The sequence below is a fragment of the Dipodomys merriami genome, unplaced genomic scaffold (assembly GCF_024711535.1).
Source record: "Dipodomys merriami isolate MVZ:Mamm:240054 unplaced genomic scaffold, mDipMer1.0.p SCAF_2, whole genome shotgun sequence".
NCBI lineage: Eukaryota > Metazoa > Chordata > Mammalia > Rodentia > Heteromyidae > Dipodomys > Dipodomys merriami.
In genome coordinates, this window is record NW_027203381.1 from 71600476 (window position 1) to 71621337 (window position 20862).

Genomic DNA, 20862 nt, shown 5'->3' on the forward strand with positions numbered 1-20862 from the left:
CAGGTGAGCAGCACTGCACTCAGGCATTGGACGAGATGGAATCTCACAAACTTGTTTTTTGTCTGAACTGGCCTTGGACCTCAATCCCTCATCTCTGACTCCAAGGTAGTTAGTGTTATAGGTGTGAACTACTGCATCTGGCTAGTCCTTGTTTTTATGTCAAACATTTTATCCTAGATTAGAATCCATCTTTGATGTTGATGGTAAGGTTTTTTGTTGTTGTTGTTGTTGTTTGTGGGTTTTTTTTGTCGTTGTTGTTAGTTGTGGGGCTTGAACTCTGGGCACTGTCCCTCAGCTCTTCAGCTCAAGGCTAGCACTCTACCACTAGAGCCACAACACCACTTCTGGTTTTCTGGTGGTTTGTTGGAGATAAAGAGTCTCACAGACTTTCCTGCTCGGGCTAGCTTTGAACCATGATCCTCAGATCTCAGCCTCCTGGGTAGCTAAGATTACGGGTGTGACCCACCTGTGCCTGGCTGGTAAGTTTTTTGTTGTTGTTGTTTTGTTTGTTTGTTTTTGTCGTGGGGCTTGACTCTGGGCCTGGGTGCTGTCCCTCAACTCTTCAGCTTAAGAAAAGTACTCTACCACTTGAGCCACAGCACCACTTCCAGTTTTCTGGTAGTTAATTGGAGATAAGAGTCTCACAGACTTTTGCTGCCCAGGCTGGCTTTGAACCATGATCCTCAGATCTCATCCTCCTGAGTAGCTAGGATTACAGGCATGAGCCACTGGTGCCCAGCTTGCTGTTTTTATATATAGAAAAACCTAATTTTAAATGTAACCCTGTACATGTCTACAAATTCAGCCCCTTTCACCTCTATCTTGTTATGCCATTTGAAACCCTTCTGAGTAGCCCACTTGCAGGAGGCAGGAGGTCTTGGGTTCAGATGCCAGTTCTGCTCCCTACTGTGTGTGCTTAGGTAAATCTCTTCATCTCATGTGCTAGCCTTTAGACTAGGGTTGATGAGATTATCAGTTGCATAAATTGTCATTTGCATAGTATATGAGGCAAGAACAGGCTGTTTATCATGTCTGAAGTGCTTAGTACAGTTCTCCAGGTATAGTAAGTGGGACCTAAGTGTTTGCTTTTACAGCTGCCCACGTCTTATCATCTGAAAAGTAATTCTGTTTGTGAAGCCAATACCTTATCAGTGAAAGAGAATGTAGGGGATGTACCCTGTTCCAAACAAACCCAGCCACTTTGTTACTTTAGCTTGTACTTCAAAAGTCAAGTCCTATCTTATTTTTCTTAGATATTAAATTTAAACAAATGTCTTATATGCCCAGGTACCTTTTTCTTTCATGTCAGCTTTTCAGACTTAGAACATGGAGTTTAAGGATGACCAATATCCAAAGAAAATGAGTTGAGATGGAGTCTTTTCTGTCTCTTCTGTTCAGACATTGTTTGTCCTATGTCTGTCCTGTGTCAGGGATTTCATGAGGTGTAGACTGGTTCCCAGCCTGGACTGTTCCAGCTTGTGAGGGCTTGCACTTAGTCTTGGAACCTGGAACTGGAATACCTAGGATGTATTCTAGGTGATTTACCAGGAATTCAATGACCTTGACTGGAGTCTGGCTGCCTAGCTTATCAACTGCAGCCTATTTTCCCAAAATGCTTCTCCATCATATTCTATGGATTTTGGCTCATTAACTCCTTCCTCAACTCCCACCATCTGTCCAGAAATCCATTCTCCATTTATGAGAGCTAGAATCTGGTTCTGTTTCTTGCAATCAAGAACTCAGATTTTCAAGGTCACTTTTGAAGTCAATACTAAAGAATTCTGCCATAGATTTAAGCATAAATAGTCTGAGTGTAGGGTTTATTATCAAAGATACAGAAAACTGTTAAGATGTCAGCAAAGGGGACAGTCATACACCCATATGTTGAAATATTTTAAACCAGAGTTCTTAAAGGCTTCCTCCCTTTAAGAAAAAGTATGAGAAAAGAATTATAATTATGAAAAGTATCTTCTTAGCTCATTTGCCTGTTGTTAATTGGGTTGTTGATTTTTAAGAGTTGAGTTTCTTAAGCTTGATGTATATTCTAGATATTAAGCCTTTGATGTATAGCTGGCAAAGATCTCCCATTCTGTAGGTGGTGTTTTTAGCTTGTTAACTGTGTCCTTTGCCTTGCAGAAACTTTAGTTTGATCCAATCCCATTTATCAATTCTTGCTATGATTTGCTGTGCTGCTGCATCTTTACTTAGAAAGTTCCTGCCTGTGCAGAAAATTCATAATATATTTACTATTTTCTTCCTGTAATAGTTAGCGGTTTCAGGTGTTACACTGAGGTCTTTGATCCATTCTAAAATTGATACTGGCACAAGGTGATTGACAGGGATCCAGTTTCAGTTTCTGCATGTAGATTTCCAGTTTTCCCAATACCATTTGTTGAAAAGGCTTTATTATTTTACTTTTGATTGACATATGATTGTACATATTTACAGGATGCAATGTGATGGTTTTATACCTGTATACATTATGTCATGATCACATCACAACAGTATACCCATCATCTTAAACATTTATCATCTCCCCCCCCCCCCCGTTAGATGAAAGTAAGGTTTGAACTCAGGGCCTCCCACTCTACCACTGAGCTATGCTTCCAGCCAACATTTCTTTATTGTGATAGCACTCATGTCCTCACTCACAGCTTTTCCCCATGTTCCTTCTGTTCTTGGGGCTCAGCTCCCCTTTTTCTGTTTCTATGAACTCTTGCAGTTCAAGGAAAGCAGTTTGACTCTCTGCCACAAGTCCATTCTGAAGGGTCCATGACTATTACACATGATTCCTGTTGTGAAACCTCTGAGCCATGCCATTTCCCTCCTTGTGTCCCTCTTCAAGAAGAAAGGGTCAGGGCCTGTCTGGGACAGGCTCTCCCTCACCTGGTAGCTGTTTGTAGAAGCCACAGAGAAGACACTTATCTAACTGGACACCTGCACCCCTTCAGACCATCCCATCCACCAGCTTGGGCAAGTAGACACTGGCAGAGAAGATGGTGCTTGTATTTGTTAGATCTGATCCACCTCTCTTCCTTCCTTTTGCAGGCCATGGGGGACGTGAAGCTGGTTGCCTCCTCACATGTGTCCAAAACCTCCCTCAGTGTGGATCCCTCGAGGGTCAACTCCTTGCCCCTGACTGAGGCACCTGCTTTCATTCTGCCCCCTCGGAACCTCTGTGTCAAAGAAGGAGCCACCGCCAAGTTTGAAGGGAGGGTAAGAAGTATGGTTGGGTGACAGGCTGGGAGGGGCTACCACTCTTTCTTGAACCTTATACTTGACACCCTAAACATGGTAGAAGGCCTGCTTCTCTTTTGGACCTTCCTATATATTAAATGTTTTCTGTATTTCTAAGTTTATGATGAGCTTTGTGTTGAAGAACTCTGGAAAGGGGAGGACCAAGTTGACCATTTAGAGGTATTTTGTTGTTGATATAGGTTGTGTCTGGATACAATTCACCTAATTATAGAAGGCAAAGCTTGGTGGGTATAAATATAGACTCCAAAATCTGGACAATTGAGAACTGGCTGTAGTTTTTCTCTTGCTTTCTCTGGGAAGGAGTGTTCAATTCAGCTAGTTCACCATGTATGTCCACCCAGAGCTCCTTACCTCAGTTCTGTCACCTCTTGCCAACAAATCTTGGTCTCCTGCCCTTCCAAGGCCTCAATTTATTCTTCTGCAGGTATGCATGACAATTCTGATCTACTTTGTATGAAATGGGAGGCATAGACTCTAGGAATATCAGATATTTTGCCAGATAGCAACCTGACATTGAATGAACTTGACATGGTGATACAGGAGACATCAGAGAGTAATAATTGTTCTGGGATTAGTCACAGGGTATCTATCCCAGGAAATGCTTTAAAAGCTAGAAGGCTTTGATGTGAGCAATAACAAAAAGTGATTGAAGGGAGAGGAATTCATAAGTTTCTCTGTGACTCGACAATTTAAGAGTAGGCTCCTGCAGCTCATGGTAGGACAGGGCCCAGCAGATGGCACTTCTCAGATGACACCAGGCCTTAGCTTTGTGTGAGACAGGGTTGGGTCATCTGGTCATCTAGAGAGTGGGCTGGGGCTTCTTCCTTGAAAATGAGCTAAGGCTGCACTGAGTTGTGTGCTAGGCATGCTTGTCCATTAAGACCATTTGTTAATGGATATGACCTGACATCTTTGCACCTTGCTTCTTTTACCTAAAAGAATAGTGGGGGATATTGGGAGTATTTGGGGGGTTCTACTAGCATGCAGACTCGTTTCTATTGCCCTGAATCTGGTTCCCATACCTCTCACCTCTACAGCAGGCAGGGTAAAAGTGACAGAAAAAAAATCCCTGGATGTTTATGTGTGGCTAAGATGATCATAAAAAGGAATGAAGGGGCTGGGAAGGTGGCTCAGTGGTAGAGCGCTTGCCTTGCATGCATGAGGCCCTGGGTTCCATTCCTCAGCACCACATAAGCAAAAAGAAAAAAGCCGAAAGTGGAGCTATGGCTCAAGTGGTAGAGTGCTAGCCTTGAGCTGAAGAGCTGAAGGACAGCGCCCACGCCCAGAGTTCAGGCCCCACAACCGTACCCCCCTAAAAAAAGGAATAAAGGGCTGATTTATGTTTGAATATGAGTAAATCTTGAAAACATTATGCTAGTGGAGGAAGCCAGTCATTTAAAAAAACTAGTATGCATAATTCCATTTATACAAAGTATCCAGAATGGGAATATCTAACTATCAACAGAAAGTACAGAAGTGGTTATCAGAAGCTGGGGTGGGATGGGAAGTGACTGCCAGTGGGCACAAGGTTTCTTTCTGAGATGATGAAACTGTTTTGAGATTAGATAGTTATGATGGTTACACAACTTTGTGAATACTTATAAATGCTGAACAACACAAATTTAAAAATAAACACTTAAGGCCAAGCACAGGGGGCCCATACCTATAATACTATAATACTAGCTATTCACAAGGTAGAGTTCAGGAGAACAGCCATAAACTAGGGACTAGTCTTCAACACATGGGCCTTTGGAGGACATTAAAGATCCAAACTGTAGCAATGGTAACTGCATGTTAACTGCAATAGAGCATGATCTATGAGCATTTCATTTGGCTTATACTGATGCAACAGTTGACTATGTATTCCTTATGAGTCTGAATGCAGGGTTCTTTACTTTCCCATCTGACCCAGAATAGCCCAGAACACCACCCAGCAGCATGCTGGTGTAGAGTGTACACAGAAGGAAGTGTTTTCCACTTCAGATGGTGACCAACTAACTTCGGAGGAGAAGCATGCACTGTCATTATAGTCAAGAACATAGAGAGACACTTATTTCAGGAAGAGTCAATCATCCTAGACTAAGAAAGCTTGTTGTGTTGATACCAGAAATGAAGTGCAACTGGAGACATTCCTGTCCTGGTAGTAGTTTCCTGAGTGGTCTGGGCTGTCAGCAGGAAGTACTAGTTATACTCAGGTATGCCCTGAGCTCACTTCAAAGGCTGATGAAAGCATTTTCTCATGACAAGTCATTGCCAGATCTGAGTGCTGTGATCAAGGGACAGCTGTCTCTTGTGGGGGATCTATTGTCCACTCAGGTGCTGAGAAGTCACTAGAATAACACACGTCCTGAAATGGTGGGTCACACCTGTAATCCTAGCTTACTCGAGGCTAAGATCTGAGGATGGCAAATTGAAGACAGCTTGGGCAGGAAAGTCTTTAAGCATCTCATCTCAAATTATCCACCAAAAATGCCATAAGTGAAGGTGTAACTGAAGTAGTAGAATGATGGCCTTGAGCAAAGAAGCTCAAGGACAGAACCCAGGCCCTCTGAGTTCAAGCACTAGTACTGGCACAGAAAGAGAGAAAAGGAAGAGAGAGAGAAAGAAAGAGAGAGACAGACAGAGACAGAGAGAGATAGAAAGAAAGAAAGAAAGAAAGAAAGAAAGAAAGAAAGAAAGAAAGAAAGAAAGAAAGAAAGAAAGAAAGAAAAGCAGAAGCAGGCAGGCAGGCAGGCAGGAAGGAAGGAAGGAAGGAAGAAAACCGGTCAAGTGAAAGAAAATAACACTATTTATGTTCTCTATAAATTCTATTATACTTTATTTACTTATTTAGCTAGTTAGTTAGCTAGTTCATTTGTTAGTTGTTGGTTGTGGGCTTGAACTCAGGGCCTGGGTGCTGTCCCTGAGCTCTTTTGCTCAAGGCTAGCAATCTACCACTTTGAGCCACAGCTCCACTTCTGGTTTTTGAGTGGTTAATTGGAGATAAGAGTATCATAAGGATTTTTCTGTCCAGTCTGGCTTTGGACCTCAGATCTCAGCCCGAGTAACTAGAATTACAGGCGTGAGCCACTGGTGCCTGGCTTCTATTATACTTTAGTTAATACATTTATAACTGCTTGGGTGCCACACAGTGTGCTTATGCTTACTTCTAGATTTATAGGCACATTCTAGTTCCCACTAATGAGTGAAACAGTGCAACCTGTGTTTCTCTGGGTCTGGCTTATTTCACTTAACATAATCCTCTCCAAGTCTTCCCATTTTCTTACAAATGATTCAGTGTCATTCTATCTGATGGATGACACAGATCAAGATGCATTGTATACATAAATTGCTTTGTTTAATGGCAAAAATTCAATATATAGCCTAAAAATTAAGATAAATAAAGGAATGAGTGGGGTGGAAGTGGTGACTGAGAATATTAAAAGGAGTGACCTTGATCAAGAGACACTGTATTCATAAACTGTTCTGTTAAAAGGCAACTCAGTTATACAACTTCCTAAGGAAAATACAAATATATATTTAAATAAATCAATATAAAAGGGAAAAGAAAGAAAATAACACAATGCCTGTCAAGTGATCGGTGCCCCATACATACATTTGCCTCCTTGAGGAAAACCAGGTGGGGTGGTGTCTAACACTCCAGCCACTTGCAGCCATCCATGGAGACTTGGCCAGGGGCATCTTCTACAGCCCCCATCCCCTATGTCCCTTCACTGCTCAGTCCTTCCCACCCACAGCTCTTTTCCTTTCCTCAGGCTGTGTCCATACCAACATGCACTTCCTTCTCCTCTCCCTTCCATTGATATAAGTTTTACTTCCTTTAGACTATTTTCCCTAGGAATGTTCTTTTAAAGTATTTTATTAGAGTACAGAAAAGCCATGGTTATGGCATGTGGAAACCCTTATAATCACATAAGGTCAGTCATGAGTAATAGCCACAGGACAGGTTTGACTATCATGGACTTTAAAATGTATTACTCACTTATCCCTCTGCCTATAATTTCATTATAAAGATGATAAGCTATTTTTTGTTGTTGTTGGTGGTGGTCATGGGCCTTGAACTCTGGGCCTGGGCACTGTCCCTAAGCTCTTCAGCTCAAGGCAAATGCTCTACCACTTGAGCCACAGCACCATTTTGGTGGTTAATTGGAGATAAAAGTCTCAGTCGGGTGCCAGTGGCTCACGCCTGTAATCCTACCTACTCAAGAGGGTGAGATCTGAAGATTATGGTTCAAAGCCAGCCTGAGCAGGGAAGTCCATGAGACTCTTATCTCCAATTAACCACCAGAAAACTGGAAGTGGTGCTGTGGCTCAAGCGCTAGCCTTGAGCTGAAGAGCTAAGAGACAGTGCCCAGGCCCGGAGTTCAAGCCTCATGACTGCCAAAAAAAAAAAAGTCTTCTGGAGTTTCCTGCCCGGGCTGGCTTTGAACCTCGATCCTCAGATCTCAGCCTTCTGAGTAGCTAGGATTACAGTGATGAGCCACTGGTGCCCAGCTATGATAAGCTATTTTTAAAACATAAACTTAAAAAAAATATACAAGTTCTTTGCCTTGACCCTTAATTGCAACTCACCAAAGGTAGCTACCATCCATTAGGTAGACATCCTCTCAGAAATGTTCTAAAAAATACAAGCATATATTTGCAAATCCTATAAATATATACAAGTGTATAAACACTGACCTTGAATTTATTCTCTTCCCTTAGCATCATTTGTCATTCTCTTCTCACATTAACAGATAGATATACCTCTTGGATCTAATATTAACCCTCATCTGCCTCCTAAATTTCTTTTTTTTGGGGGGGGGGTCCAGTAGTGGGGCCTGAACTCTGGGCCTGGGAGCTATCCCTCAGCTCTTCAGCTGAAGGCTAGCGCACCACCACTTGAGCCAGAGTGCCACTTCTGGCTTTTTTCTTTTTGCTTATGTGGTGCTGAGGAATCGAACCCAGGGCCTCATGCAAGGCAAGCGCTCTACCACTGAGCCACCTTCCCAGCCCCCTAAATTTCTATAATACTTGCGTGTAGGGCTTATTTTTTATCATATCAATTTCTAATACTGTTGGTTACTTTTTTTCCTTAATGATTGAGTTTAAGATCTAGTGTTGTATTGTTGAATAAGATAGCAATAGCCACAGTAATTATTTAACTTTAAAATAAGACTAATTAAAAATAAAATAACTGGATGCTGTGGCTCATTCCTCTAATTCCAGCAATCTAAGAGTCAGAGACCATAGATTGGGAGGATTATGGTTCTAGGCAAAAAAGTTTGCAGAAACCCATCTCAGCCAATTAAAAGCTTGGTATGGTGGTAATCAGCTGTTTTGAAGGCTCTGCAGGAAGCATAAATAGGAGGACCACAATCCAGGGTGGCTTGGGCTTAACTGTGAGACCCTATCTGTAAACAAAAGTGGGTTGGGGACTACTGCCAAACTTGAGTTATACAATGTTCAGTAATTAACCTCCACCATTTCCAGCTGCCTCCAAATACAGACACCTTCCAACACTAAGACCAAATGTTGCTTTCCCATTATGGTTTTGTTGTTTTCTTTTCCATGTGGGATAAGAGAAGATGGGCAGGAACAGCTTCAAAATGATTCTTATCTAGACCATTCTGGAGTTTCCTGCTCAGGTTTTGTAGGCATTTGAGTTTGTGATATTGCCATAAATGTCTAATATCAAAACCGGACTGGCAGGAGGAAGCAGTGTGAAAGTCTCCCTCATTCCTGTGGCACTCACTAAATGCCATAACTTTGTCCTTCAAGAAATAGAAAAATGGAAATGGAAAGTAGAATGGTGGTTCCCAGAAAGAGACAGGGAAAGCTTGACCAGTAGGTATTAAGTTATAGTGAGACAAGAATGTGGAGGTCTAAGATGCTATTGCACAGCATGGTGACCAGAAAACAATAATGTTGTGCATCTTTCAAAAGGCTAAAAGAAAGGAGTTTGAAAGTTTCACCATAAAGAAATGATCAACACTGCATCTGACCATGGTCTTAGTGGTCATAGAAGGGGGAAAGCAATGCTGAATCTGCCCTTTATAATCATGTGTAGAAGATGTGGACTAGTTTCAAATAGTTGAATTTAAAACAGAAAGGAAGAAAGAAAAAAATGATTATAGTGTTTGAGGGGAAAACTGTTTAACCTGCTTCTAGATCACATGTGTATACATGTGTTAAAACATTACATCATACTCACAATAATAGGTGTCATTTTATATTTTTGTATCAGTTGAAAATAAAAATAAGTTAAGGCCAAAGGAAGACTGGGGGAGGGAGACTAGCAGGTAGGATATGGTGAATATTATAAAATTAAAGTATATATTTATGAATATAGTACAGTGAAATCCACCAAAACTTTTAAAATGGAGAGAGATGAGAAGAGAAGAGAAGAGAAGGAAGGAGGAAGGAAGGAAGGAAGGAAGGAAGAAAGAAAGGAAGGAAGGAAGGAAGGAAGGAAGGAAGGAAGGAAGGAAGGAAAGAAGACAAGATAAAACAGATAGGACTAGGCATTTGCACATGACTGTAATCATGCCTATTTGGAGAAAGAGACCAAAGACTCCTGAGTTTGATGTTAGCTCTGACAAATTTAGGGTGATCCTATCTCAAAAACAAAATACAAAGGAAAGGAAAGGGCCAAGAGTGTGGCTTAAGTAGCAGAGCACATACTTAGCATTTGTGAGGCCCTGGTTTCCATACCAGTACCACAAAAAAAAAAACAAGTTAGCAAATAAGATTTTAAATTCAAAAAGAAATACATGGGGGGGGGGTAAGAGGGGGAGGATTGGGTGGGGGGCAGGGGGAGGATGAGAAGGGATGGGAAGGGGAAACAAAGGAGGAGTCTACAATGCTTGATAAGAAATGTACTCATTATCTTGCTCATGTAATTGTAACCCCTCTGTACAGTATATTCACAATAAAAAAAAGAAATACATCCAGTATTTCAGATATGTGAAAAATATTTAGGTGTATTTAGAATTAGGGAATTAATGATAAGAGAAAGGTGATTTCAGCTGAGCACCTGTGATCCTAGCTACTTAGCAGTCTGAGACCTAGAGGATCAAGATTTGAAAACAGCCTGGGCAGAAAAATCCAAAAGGCTCTAACTCCAGTTAACTAACAAAAATCTGAACTGGAGATTTGGCTCAAACAGTATAGTGCCCACCGTGGGGGTAAAAGCCAGGTGAAAGCATGAGGTTTTGAGTTCAAGCACTGGTATCAGAAAAGATTGCATCTGGGAATTGATAATGTTGTATGGAGAAGAAAGAAAAAGAAGGAATTAAACCTTTTACGAATGCCTTCTACTTTGTACATGCTCCATTGCTGGAATTTCTTTTCACAGTAAGTAGAAATTACTTCTGTATTTTTAATGTAATAAAAATACCTGTAAAAATACTTGGTACAGCTATCTGAGGTCAGCGTCCAGATTCTATCAGATGAGTGGTCAAAGACAAATAACAAATACAGCTCACTTTTTTAAAATGTCGACAGAGTTTCAGCATGGAAAAACATGTAACTCATCAAAATGCATTACACAACTCTGCTGGCAATGAAACAAATGGAAATTAAAATACCTTTCAAGTATTTATATACCTGAAAAACAAGCAAAATAACAGCTACAGAGAGCCTGCCTAATGCTGAGACTGAAGGAACATTTCCTTTAGTGGGGGAACTGAATGTTGGCTCAGCCTTCTGGGGTTCAGAGTGGCAGAATGTTACAGCAGCAGCAAAACCATTGATCTGCTTTGCCAAGAATCCTGTTTTGACACTTTAACTTAACTCATAAAGGAGAAGAACTAAGTAGCTGGTGCAAAGATGTTCATAGCACTACTTAGGGAAAAAAAAAACAATTTGTGTTCAAAGGGAGCACAAGCACATCAATATGGCAGTTGTTACATAATCATGTATTTGACATTTTTGGTTGCTAAATCCATAAATGGAAATACGTGTTAATAACATAAAGTAGAAAGTAAAAGCATCCTGTGTGCAGACTTACCACAACCACATAAAAGTATCTGTATGTGTAGTTCACGGCATAAAATTAGAAGAGGATTTAGAGCCATGTAAGTAAAATGTATTTTGTTGTTGTTGGAAGTTCTCTAAGTATCTCTATATTTAAACTTTTTCAAGGACAATTTACCTATGAGGGAAGAGAAGATTGGAGCTATCTAGGTATGTCTGTCTCTAGTAGTAAGGTTTTAGGCTCCTTTTTGTTTTCTTTATTAATTTTACATATTTTAATTGGATTACCTTAAGGAGAACAAAGGAGTAGCATTTATAAATAGGAAAGTTATCGGGAATATGAAAGCCAAGTAAGGGAATATGGATTAAATTTTTAATATGAGGAATGTTTATTCAATATGCAGGTTTTAGTGGCTATTATTTTTTAAAAAGTAAAATGAGGTGAAAGATGCATTACTTTAATTTACTATATCTATATGTTTCAAATTATATAATTTGTAAAATTTCAAATACGTAGGCTCCTATTTTTTTAAAATTTTTTTTTGGGGTCCGGTCGTGGAGCCTGAACTCTGGGCCTGGGCCCTGTCCCTCAGCTCTTCAGCTCAAGGCTAGCACTCTACCACTTGAGCCACAGCACTACTTCCGGCTTTTTTCTTTTTGCTTATGTGGTGCTGGGGAATCAAACCCAGGGCCTCATGCATGTAAGGCAAGCGCTCTACCACTGAGCCACCTTCCCAGCTCCAGCTCCTATTTTTTTTTTAACTGGTTCTAATTATCTTGACTGTCTGCCTTGAAAGAAAATCAAAGCTGAATGCTGAAGTAAGAAATAAGAGCTAGACGGCCCAGATTAGGGGAGTTCTCATTCTAACTGTGTACATGGCCAGAGGGTCAAGGCATGATACGCTGGGTTGATGATAGTCATAGGGTATCTACACAGACCTGGGAGATGGCACCAAGGGCTGGTTCATTTTTCGCACAGTAGTTATTTCTGCAGAATCAAAGGTGTTCAGATTCCTGATCGTATTCCTCCTTGCAACTTCAAAGTTAGTTATTGTTACTTTTGTAAAAACAAAACAAACTAAAGAAATCTATGAGTTGAATTTCCCCTGTGTTCCAAATGATGGTGGAATACAAAGAAACATCTTGAAGGAATTATTAATGAATGAACCTAATGAATTCATTCATTGAATAAATCAATAAATTATCTAATGAGTGATCAAATCTCCTTATAAAACTAAACTATCTCCTCTCTGTGTGGCCTTTTCCAGGTTTCCCATCCCATTGTGTTCTCTTCTATTGCCATATGATAGAGGGCTATATTAGATTATTAATATCTTATATTATAGAAAGATCCCTGGAGTAGAGTTCTACTTACAGACTTAACCTTAAAACTTTTGGACTGTGGCTGTGCTGCCACTGACATTACTGCCATGATTACAGTCTAGCCCATGGTCAAAAAAGGCTACCTGGTTGGCAGCTCCCCACTAAGCAGCTTTGCACAAGGGAAGGTCTGGCAACTATCAACTGAGGAGGCAAACAATTTATCTTACTTGAGGAATAATAAGTAAAAGTTACTTGCAATAAAAACCTACTAAGACAGTAAGCTAAGATCATGATTGCATTAGAATGAAACAAGGACATCACTACACCTCCCTCAGCCTCCGATTCCTTCTTCTACAGTCACAGGTTAGATGATCCTTTAAGATCTGAAATTCCATAACATATGCTATACTGTAGGATCTCTATTTCCCAAGTCTAGTTTTTACGTTGTTATTATTAAGGTAGGCCCTCTCTATTTAGCTAACCTAGAGCTCAGGATCCTTCTGCTTAGGATCCATCCCTCCTGACTGTCTGAATTAGAGGTATGAGCCACCACACCTGGCTTTTGTGACACTGCAATGCCAGTTCCTAGCAGGTATCTGGTAAAGAGACTGTTTTTCTTCAATTTCAAAGCATTAATCTCTTGACTCGTTAAAACTGTTTACTCCAGATAGATTCTGCATGGTTGGATTTGATTTGCCAATGTTTACTGAGCACTTTCCCATGAGCTACAGTTAGTTGTTCAGAACCAGAAATTTTGAGGAGAGCAGGGCCAGCGTTTGTGATCACTGTTATATTTGGGAGCTGGGCCACACAATCTCAACATCTTGTTTCTATCTTTAACGTTTTATTATCTAATTCAGAGTTTGTTTATAGCTCCATGGTAAGAGTTTCTTTTACAACTGATTATGTCTTATTACTAATAATATATAATGTATGAAGCTCTTCCAGATCAAGAATAGTGAGTACTAATTGCTTCTCTCCTATTCTATCAGGGACAGAAACACAGAAATAAGTTGAGTAAAATATATGCAGAGAGTGCTAGGGTCTGTCAGGGAACAGTGTTCTCCAGGAAAACTGGGTGAAGAATGAGGCCTGGAGTCCAATTGTCTCCTCTGAATTAAATTTGTATAACTGTGCGTAGTAGCAGTGAAGACTTGCTGCTGAGTGTTCCCAAGTGTTAACCCCTCAGCCCTTGCAGGACTATCTCCTGTAACACTAAGTATCCTAGCAAGCATATTCAAATGCTTCCTCTCAGACCAGAACCTTCCCATGGTGGTTTTCAGACAAGGCTCCCCAGCTGGCATTCAGCTTCATCCACTAAGCAGTGTCAGTTCCCTGTGGGACAGATCAGAAGGACTGAATCCTCCCCAACGGTATACTGTTAAGAATATTACTGTTCTAAAGCAACTTTTAATTATTATTCCTCAAATAGGCTAAGTTGTCAGAAGTAACCTGTTTGGCTCCTCAGTTGATAGCTGCCAGACCCTTCCCTTATGCCCAGCTACCTTAGTGGGGAGCTGTCAACCAGGTAGCCTCTTCTTTGGCCATGGGCCAGACAGTGATCATGGCATCCCTACTACTTTGAAGAAGTAGCAGTATCAGTGACAAAACCAGCCACAGAAGGGAGCTAAAGAGTTCTATAGAATGACCAGAAGCAGAAACTGTAGGAACTGGGATAACAAAAGCCTATGAAAATACTGAAAGGATGGAGAGCTATGACCATGGGCAGAAAACAAGGTGTGGAAACCCAAAGGTGAAGAGAATGGGAAGACTGCGAGCCTCATTCCATAGGTAAGTTCCAGAGAATTACCAAAGATAAAATAGCCAGGATCCTAAACACCTAAAGCTCAGGAACTATAACTCTACCTGCTGGGCCACTGCATTCAAAGCAGAGAGTAATAAACCTCAGACCTGACTGCCTTGAGCTATAAGTCTCCATCATGGAGCCATATGTCACTAGTTCTCAGGTCCTAGAGTTATCAGCATTGGATCTATAGACCTAGCCCATAAGCCACTGGCATTCCAAAGCTCAGGCTGCCAGTATTAAAGGAAATTTCCTTGCTTATTCACAATTTCTACCCGTGTAGAAACTCTTTATCACACCGGCTAGCTTCCTTTTCACTGACTTGCTACTTAGACCTGGGCAATGCTCCACTGTCCTTGAGCAGGTTCTGGGATTTTCCCCTTTGAATTTCTGTCACCCTTTGTCATTGGAGTCTGTACCCCACTTCTATAAGAGTGCACCCAACCTCTTCCAAATGCTACTTCCAGGGAACTCAACCTGCTTGTCTTGTGGATCATTCTGGGGGTTTCTAATACTATATACCTTTGCCTTTATGTTCTTAATTACCTAAGTATTTGTCACTAAAATGAGAGCCCCTTCTTACTTTACTCATCTTTGGGTTTTCCATATCCTCTAGTATGGAGCCTTATGCATAATAGATCTTTAATAAGACTTGATTAGATTATCACTGAGCAAGGATGGCTTTAAATATATTAGAGCACTGCAGTCATTCTGGTGATGCCATCTACTCTGCTTTTGAAGCTTCCTGACCTGATTGTTGTTGGTGACCATTGAGGACGGCTGGTGTGATCTAGAGGGAGGGCTGGGTTGGGCTGGTGGCCATGTGCCTGGGTCTTGATCTTTGTGTAATTTAACCTCTGGCTTTAGATTCTTCATCTAAGGGTCAAACCAGATGACTCCCATGACCCTTCCTGCTCTAACATTCCACGATTACATTAGAATGAAACAAAAAAATTTAGAGTTGGGACCTAGTAGTACTATTAGCAAGCTTACCAGTTGCCCCTCCCTCTATAGTATGAGACAGTTATAACTCTCTTTAGGCTGGCTTGAGTGGGTCATTTACAGGTTGATTCATTTCAGTAAACACTAGTTGTATACAGGATGTTTGCTACTTGTAGAATAAAAAGCTGAAAAATAATCAAATGTTTCCCAGCCCTCAAGGAATTCATATCCTTACATTTCTGGGGCCTAAGTCTCACCTCTCACATCATTCCACACAGACCAACCTGGGGGCTAAGATGCCGTGTAGCACTCAGATGTCTCAAGTCAGATCTGATAACTACTTTAATCCAGTTCCCAGTCCCACAGTGGGGAGAATAATGATGCTCAATTCTGTGTCCTAACAACTAAATCAATTACCCATTTGGTAACATGCTGAGTCCCCAGGCCTCTCCTCTTTGAAATGCAGGTTCTACTCCCTCATAAAACCTCACCAGGACTATGGGTTGACAAGACATCAGGGCAGGGTAGGGCCTGCTGAGGTCTGAAGTTAAAGAGCACCATCCCAGAATCCCAAGCCTGGGAGGGAGGACTGTATGTGAAGTGTGAGAGACTTGGCTCACCCCATACCCCAAAACCTGGGAACCATAACAGGGGAGTGAAAAATGAGTCTGGATGAGTTGGAGCCAGAAAGGCAAGGAAAATTAAATCAAATCTGGATCCTGATTTAAAAGGCATTAGACTGGGGGGAGCCAGGCACCTGGACATACTTTCCATAGCCTGTCACACTGGGCCTGCATCAGCCGCCAGCAGCAAGGGGAAGTGGAGCTCTAGAGACAGGTGACCTGGGCCACAGCCTCCACAGCCAGGCCACACAGCCACACATTGAATGCTGTGATCTTGGGCTGGATGATGAGTTAAGTCCAGAAAAGAAAGGGGAGGGTGTGTTTCTGGAACAGTTTTGTGCCAGTCAGTCTCTCACACATAGAATAAACACTCTACAGGATGAAGGAATTAATTACTGAAGGCAGAGCTCCCCACCTCTTTATTAGGTATTGTGTAATTTGGAGTTTGCAATTCAATTCTGGATATATACCTTAGTGCCTGAGAGGAGTTTTTGTAGTGTTTCTCAAAGTGGGGTCCATCAGATCCATTGGGCATTCAGACCTATTGAGGATGGTTCAGAGGGTAACCATTTAAACAGGCCATCCCTATGCAGATTATTTTGCAAGCCACCCAAGTGAGAGCCTGTGGTCTCCTGAAATGGAAGCAAAGATCATACTGCAGATATCAGCTGTCCATGAGGAGCACATGGGAAGTGGAAGATGAGTGGCTGGACTTCTGCATCTTGTTTTACTTTACTTTGGAGAACAGTATGTCTGACAGTCTTGTCATGGGAAGGATGACTTACGAGTATCATAGATCAATGATTCTCAGCCTTTTTTCACTCATGCTCCCTTGAGGAGACCTTTTCCCAGTAACAGTGCCACAATATGAACAGATCATTATATATTTATGAATTGTAAGTTGCATATTTATATGTTGTATATGTAAAAAGAGTTCATTTTTTGCCCTATCCCCCACAACTGTTTGTTTATAAATCCTGGAAGAGATAATATCACTCCCTTTGGGAATGCATCATATAGACCAAACCATAATGCCTAGTATACTCCCCTGGAGTGAAGGTAAAGGACTAGAAAATTGCAGGAGAAAACATGGGTAAGAAATAACAAGCCCGGCTAGAATAGCATATAAAAATGAATACTGGAGCTGGGCGCTGGTGGCTAATGCCTGTAATCCTAGCTACTCAGGAGGCTGAGATTTGAGGATCATGGTTCAAAGCCAGCCAGGGCAGGAAAGCCTGTGAGACTCTTATCTCCAATAAACCTCTCAGGAAACTGGAAGTGGCGTTGTGGCTGAAGTGGTAGAGCATTAGCCTTGAGCTGAAGAGCTGAGGGACAGCCCCCAGACCCAGAGTTCAAGCCCCGCAACCAACACCACCACCAACAACAAAAAGAATACTGAGCCGGGGGCAGGTGGCTCACACCTGTAATCCTAGCTACTCAGGAGGCTGAGATTTGAGGATTGTGATTCAAAGCCAGCCAGGCAGGAAAAGTCCGTGAGACTCTTATTTCCAATAAACCACTCAGAAGAGCTGAAGAGCTGAGGGATAGTGTCCAGTCCCAGAGTTCAAGCCCCACGAACAACCAAAAAAAAATACCACTTTTTACTAGTTGCTACAGATATACTGCAAATGTGACTATATATTTCATATAAATGACCTTTCTTTCAAAAATAGACACATTTGTTCAGGACATGCAGTCATAAGACATAAATGGAAATCAAGAGATGTATGTTTATAATGATACCTGTATATTTACCTGTGCACATATAGGGGCATTATCTGGATTTTAAAGGTGATGAGAGATGCTCTTTAGGCAGAGGAATGGAGGGCCTTAGATCTATCTTGTTCTTTTCCCTATCATCTCTTTTCTCCTAAAGTCAAGCCACAACTACTGTCTGTCTGCCCTTGTTCCTAAACTGCCCTGGGTCCTTTCTAACTGCACTTCACCTTGCCTCCCCTATGGCCTCAGATCTCTATGTTCTATCTTTGGTCTTGTTCTCTGAACATCTTGAGGCCCCATCTAGCAAAAAGGTGAGTCTTCTCCTAAGTTCCAGGGTAGAAGAGGAACATTGCAGATGGAGTATAGTTAAATACTCCTGTAAGGCCCGGTTCACCTTGGCATCTTCTTTAGGGAGCAGTGGTCAGCCCTGTGCTTGCAAGCAAGTGTTTGGCAGAGCAAAACTGATCATAAAATATTAAGGCAGGAAACCAAGCTCCTCTGCACAGGAGGTGGAGGGGAAAGAGTAGAAAGAGCACGCACTTTGCATCCAGGAGTTTGGGCTGGGATTTCCCCTCTTTGTGCTCTGTGACATGGGAATAATCATTCCTACCTCACTGCACCATTAGAGAGCCACTGCCATAGCAGTGAGTGCCAGTAAGTCTCAGGAGGCTAATGAAATAGACATTATTTTACCTAACACTTAAATTGTTTGTTTCTGAAATTTTCTATTTAATATATTTGGAGAGCAGTTGACCACAAGTAACTGAAAAGTAGAACATAAACTCTGGGGTAAAAGGAGACCCACTATAGAAATAATAGTGCATATTTGTAGAAATCTTGTTTTGAGACTACTTTAAAGTAAAAAGGGACTATCCTGCTAAAAAAGAGACCTTAGGAAAAAAAACCCAGAAAACTTAGAAAAGCAAAAATATACTCTTTGCTATATAGTCCCACCTCTCTCCTTTTTTCCATTGCTCTCTTACATTGAGCTATATACCTAAATCCAGTGTACTCATTTTGTTTGTCCTGTGTATCTTCTCTAAGCTGGAGATTTCTTTCGTTCCTAAGGTAGGGATAACTGGTACTTATAGGGAAAAGGTAGGACCAAAGTGGCTTGCTGGAAGACCACTGACTATGGTTGAGGGTATTTTTTTAGTTGCTAAGTATTTTCCTATCTATAAAGTAGGACTGATATTTACTTATAGAATTATTTAGATGAAATATCTCTGTTGCATATGTAATTTAGTAAATGCTTTAGTTATAAGTAAGATCATCCATATTGTTTTCTATCTTGCTTTTCCCCCCATCCAGCATTATCAGTCATTTTCAATGTATACTGTCAACATAATTTTAATGGCTGATATTCCATAAAACTTGATATGCTACCATTTACCGAGTCATTGCCCCATTAGCTTTTATTTAGATGTTTTCCGTTCATTTCCTTGTATAAATTAAATTCAGATGAACATCTTTATTCATGAAGCTTGTAATTCCATATTTAATGTAATTTCCCTGACTAGTTAGCAACAGAGAGATTGATGGGATAAAAGACTTGAACACTTTTCAGATCGACTGCTTTCCAAAGGGCTACTAGTCTCCTTGCATTGAGGCAGGTTAACTACAGAGAAAGAATGCTGAACTTGATTCCCTACCTTAGTCCTGCCCTAGGAGACACCCAGGAGTCCTACCTCCTCCTTAGTACCCCCATGGCCACTCCTCTGTGAGGATAATTAGTGGTCAGTTTGCAGTTGGGACTTCTCCCTAGGGATAGAAAAATATCAGGCCAGCTCTAACCAAATGGTGGCACCTGGAAAGTGAAAACTTGTGCCTTAGCCTGACCCTTGAGCAACAAACTTCTACTTAAGGCTTCATGCATATGCATTGTATCTCATACATATACTCATATACTTAAAACTATAGGATGGCAACATTGTACATGCACAGATCCCTCAAAAACATGTCAAGATCACTCATTTCCCTAAAATTAGTGTAGCATTATTACTATGAACTCCTGCCACACTCTCCAACCTTAGAAAGACAAAATTTCTTTAACCATGTTGCTTGTTCTTTTTCCTTCCTTCCTTCCTTCCTTCCTCCTTCCTTCCTTCCTTCCTTCCTTCCTTCCTTCCTTCCTTCCTTCCTTCCTTCCTTCCTTCCTTCCTTTCTTTCTTTCTTTCTTTCTTTCTTTCTTTCTTTCTTTCTTTCTTTCTTTCTTTCTTTCTTCCTTTTTCTTTCTTTCTTTCCTTCTTGCTTTCTTGCTTTCCTTCTTGCTTTCTTGCTTTCCTTTCTCCCCTCCTTCCTTGCTTCTCTTCTTTTCTTTCGTTTTTTTTTGTTTTGTTTTGTTTTTAATGTCTGTCCTGGGTCTTGACCTCAGGGCCTGAGAGCTGTCCCTGAGCTTTTTTGCTCAAGGCTGGCACTTTACCACTTTGAGCCATAGCTCTACTTCCGGCTTTGTTTTGAGATAAGAGTCTCACAGACTCTCTTGTCTAGACTGGCTTCAAACTATGATCTTCAAATCTCTGTCTCCTGAGTAGCAAGGATTCTAATTGTGAGCCATTGAGGCCTAACCACCACATTTTCCCTTGATGGCACACTATCTTTCTGTTAAATTCCTTGCTCTGACATTCTACATTGTTGTTTGTGTCTTTATTGACTTGTTAATTAGGGATACCACAAATCTGGATTCTCTACTTCCAAGACCAGCCAAGAGTAAAAGTTCTGTGGTCAAAAAACAAGCACAGCAGGGGAAAATGCAGACAAGAGTGCATTGTATATACCACAGAACTGAGAAATATAAGGGGAGAGGTGAGTCGAAGTGATGATAAAGATTTTGAAGTGATGACACTGGTCAAGATGTATTGTGCACATAGACTGCTTTGTTAACAGGCAAAAGAAATTAAATACATAACCTAAAATTAAGTAAGGAAAGGGGTGGGTTGAGAGGGTGGATGAGAATATTGAGATGACAGTGATCAAGATGTGTAATTCATAGATTGCTTTGGTGAATGGAAGTTCCTTTGTACAACTATTTAAAGATAAAAATAATAATTTCACACACACACACACACACACACACACACACACACACACACACAAAACCAAGCTGCCTTCTGAGCTGGTATCCTTCTCTGGACTTCATTTCACACCATCCTCCAGCTTGGCTTATCCTGGTGCCAGACAGGAACCAACAAGGCCTATGGGTACTTGGCAATAGGAGGGTTGAGGCCGGAAGACAGG

At 41.2% G+C, this 20862-nt stretch overlaps 1 protein-coding gene across 8 annotated transcripts in view; it reads left to right on the top strand.

Moving 5' to 3' along the window:
* Mylk (myosin light chain kinase) overlaps nt 1-20862 on the top strand; it is a 196211-nt gene that overhangs the window by 12390 nt on the left and 162959 nt on the right. For all 8 annotated transcript variants that reach the window (XM_070030043.1, XM_070030045.1, XM_070030047.1 and 5 more), the window contains one exon: nt 3049-3216. In XM_070030043.1, the coding sequence (XP_069886144.1) occupies nt 3049-3216 (168 nt within the window). The remainder of the gene's footprint in view (nt 1-3048; nt 3217-20862) is intronic.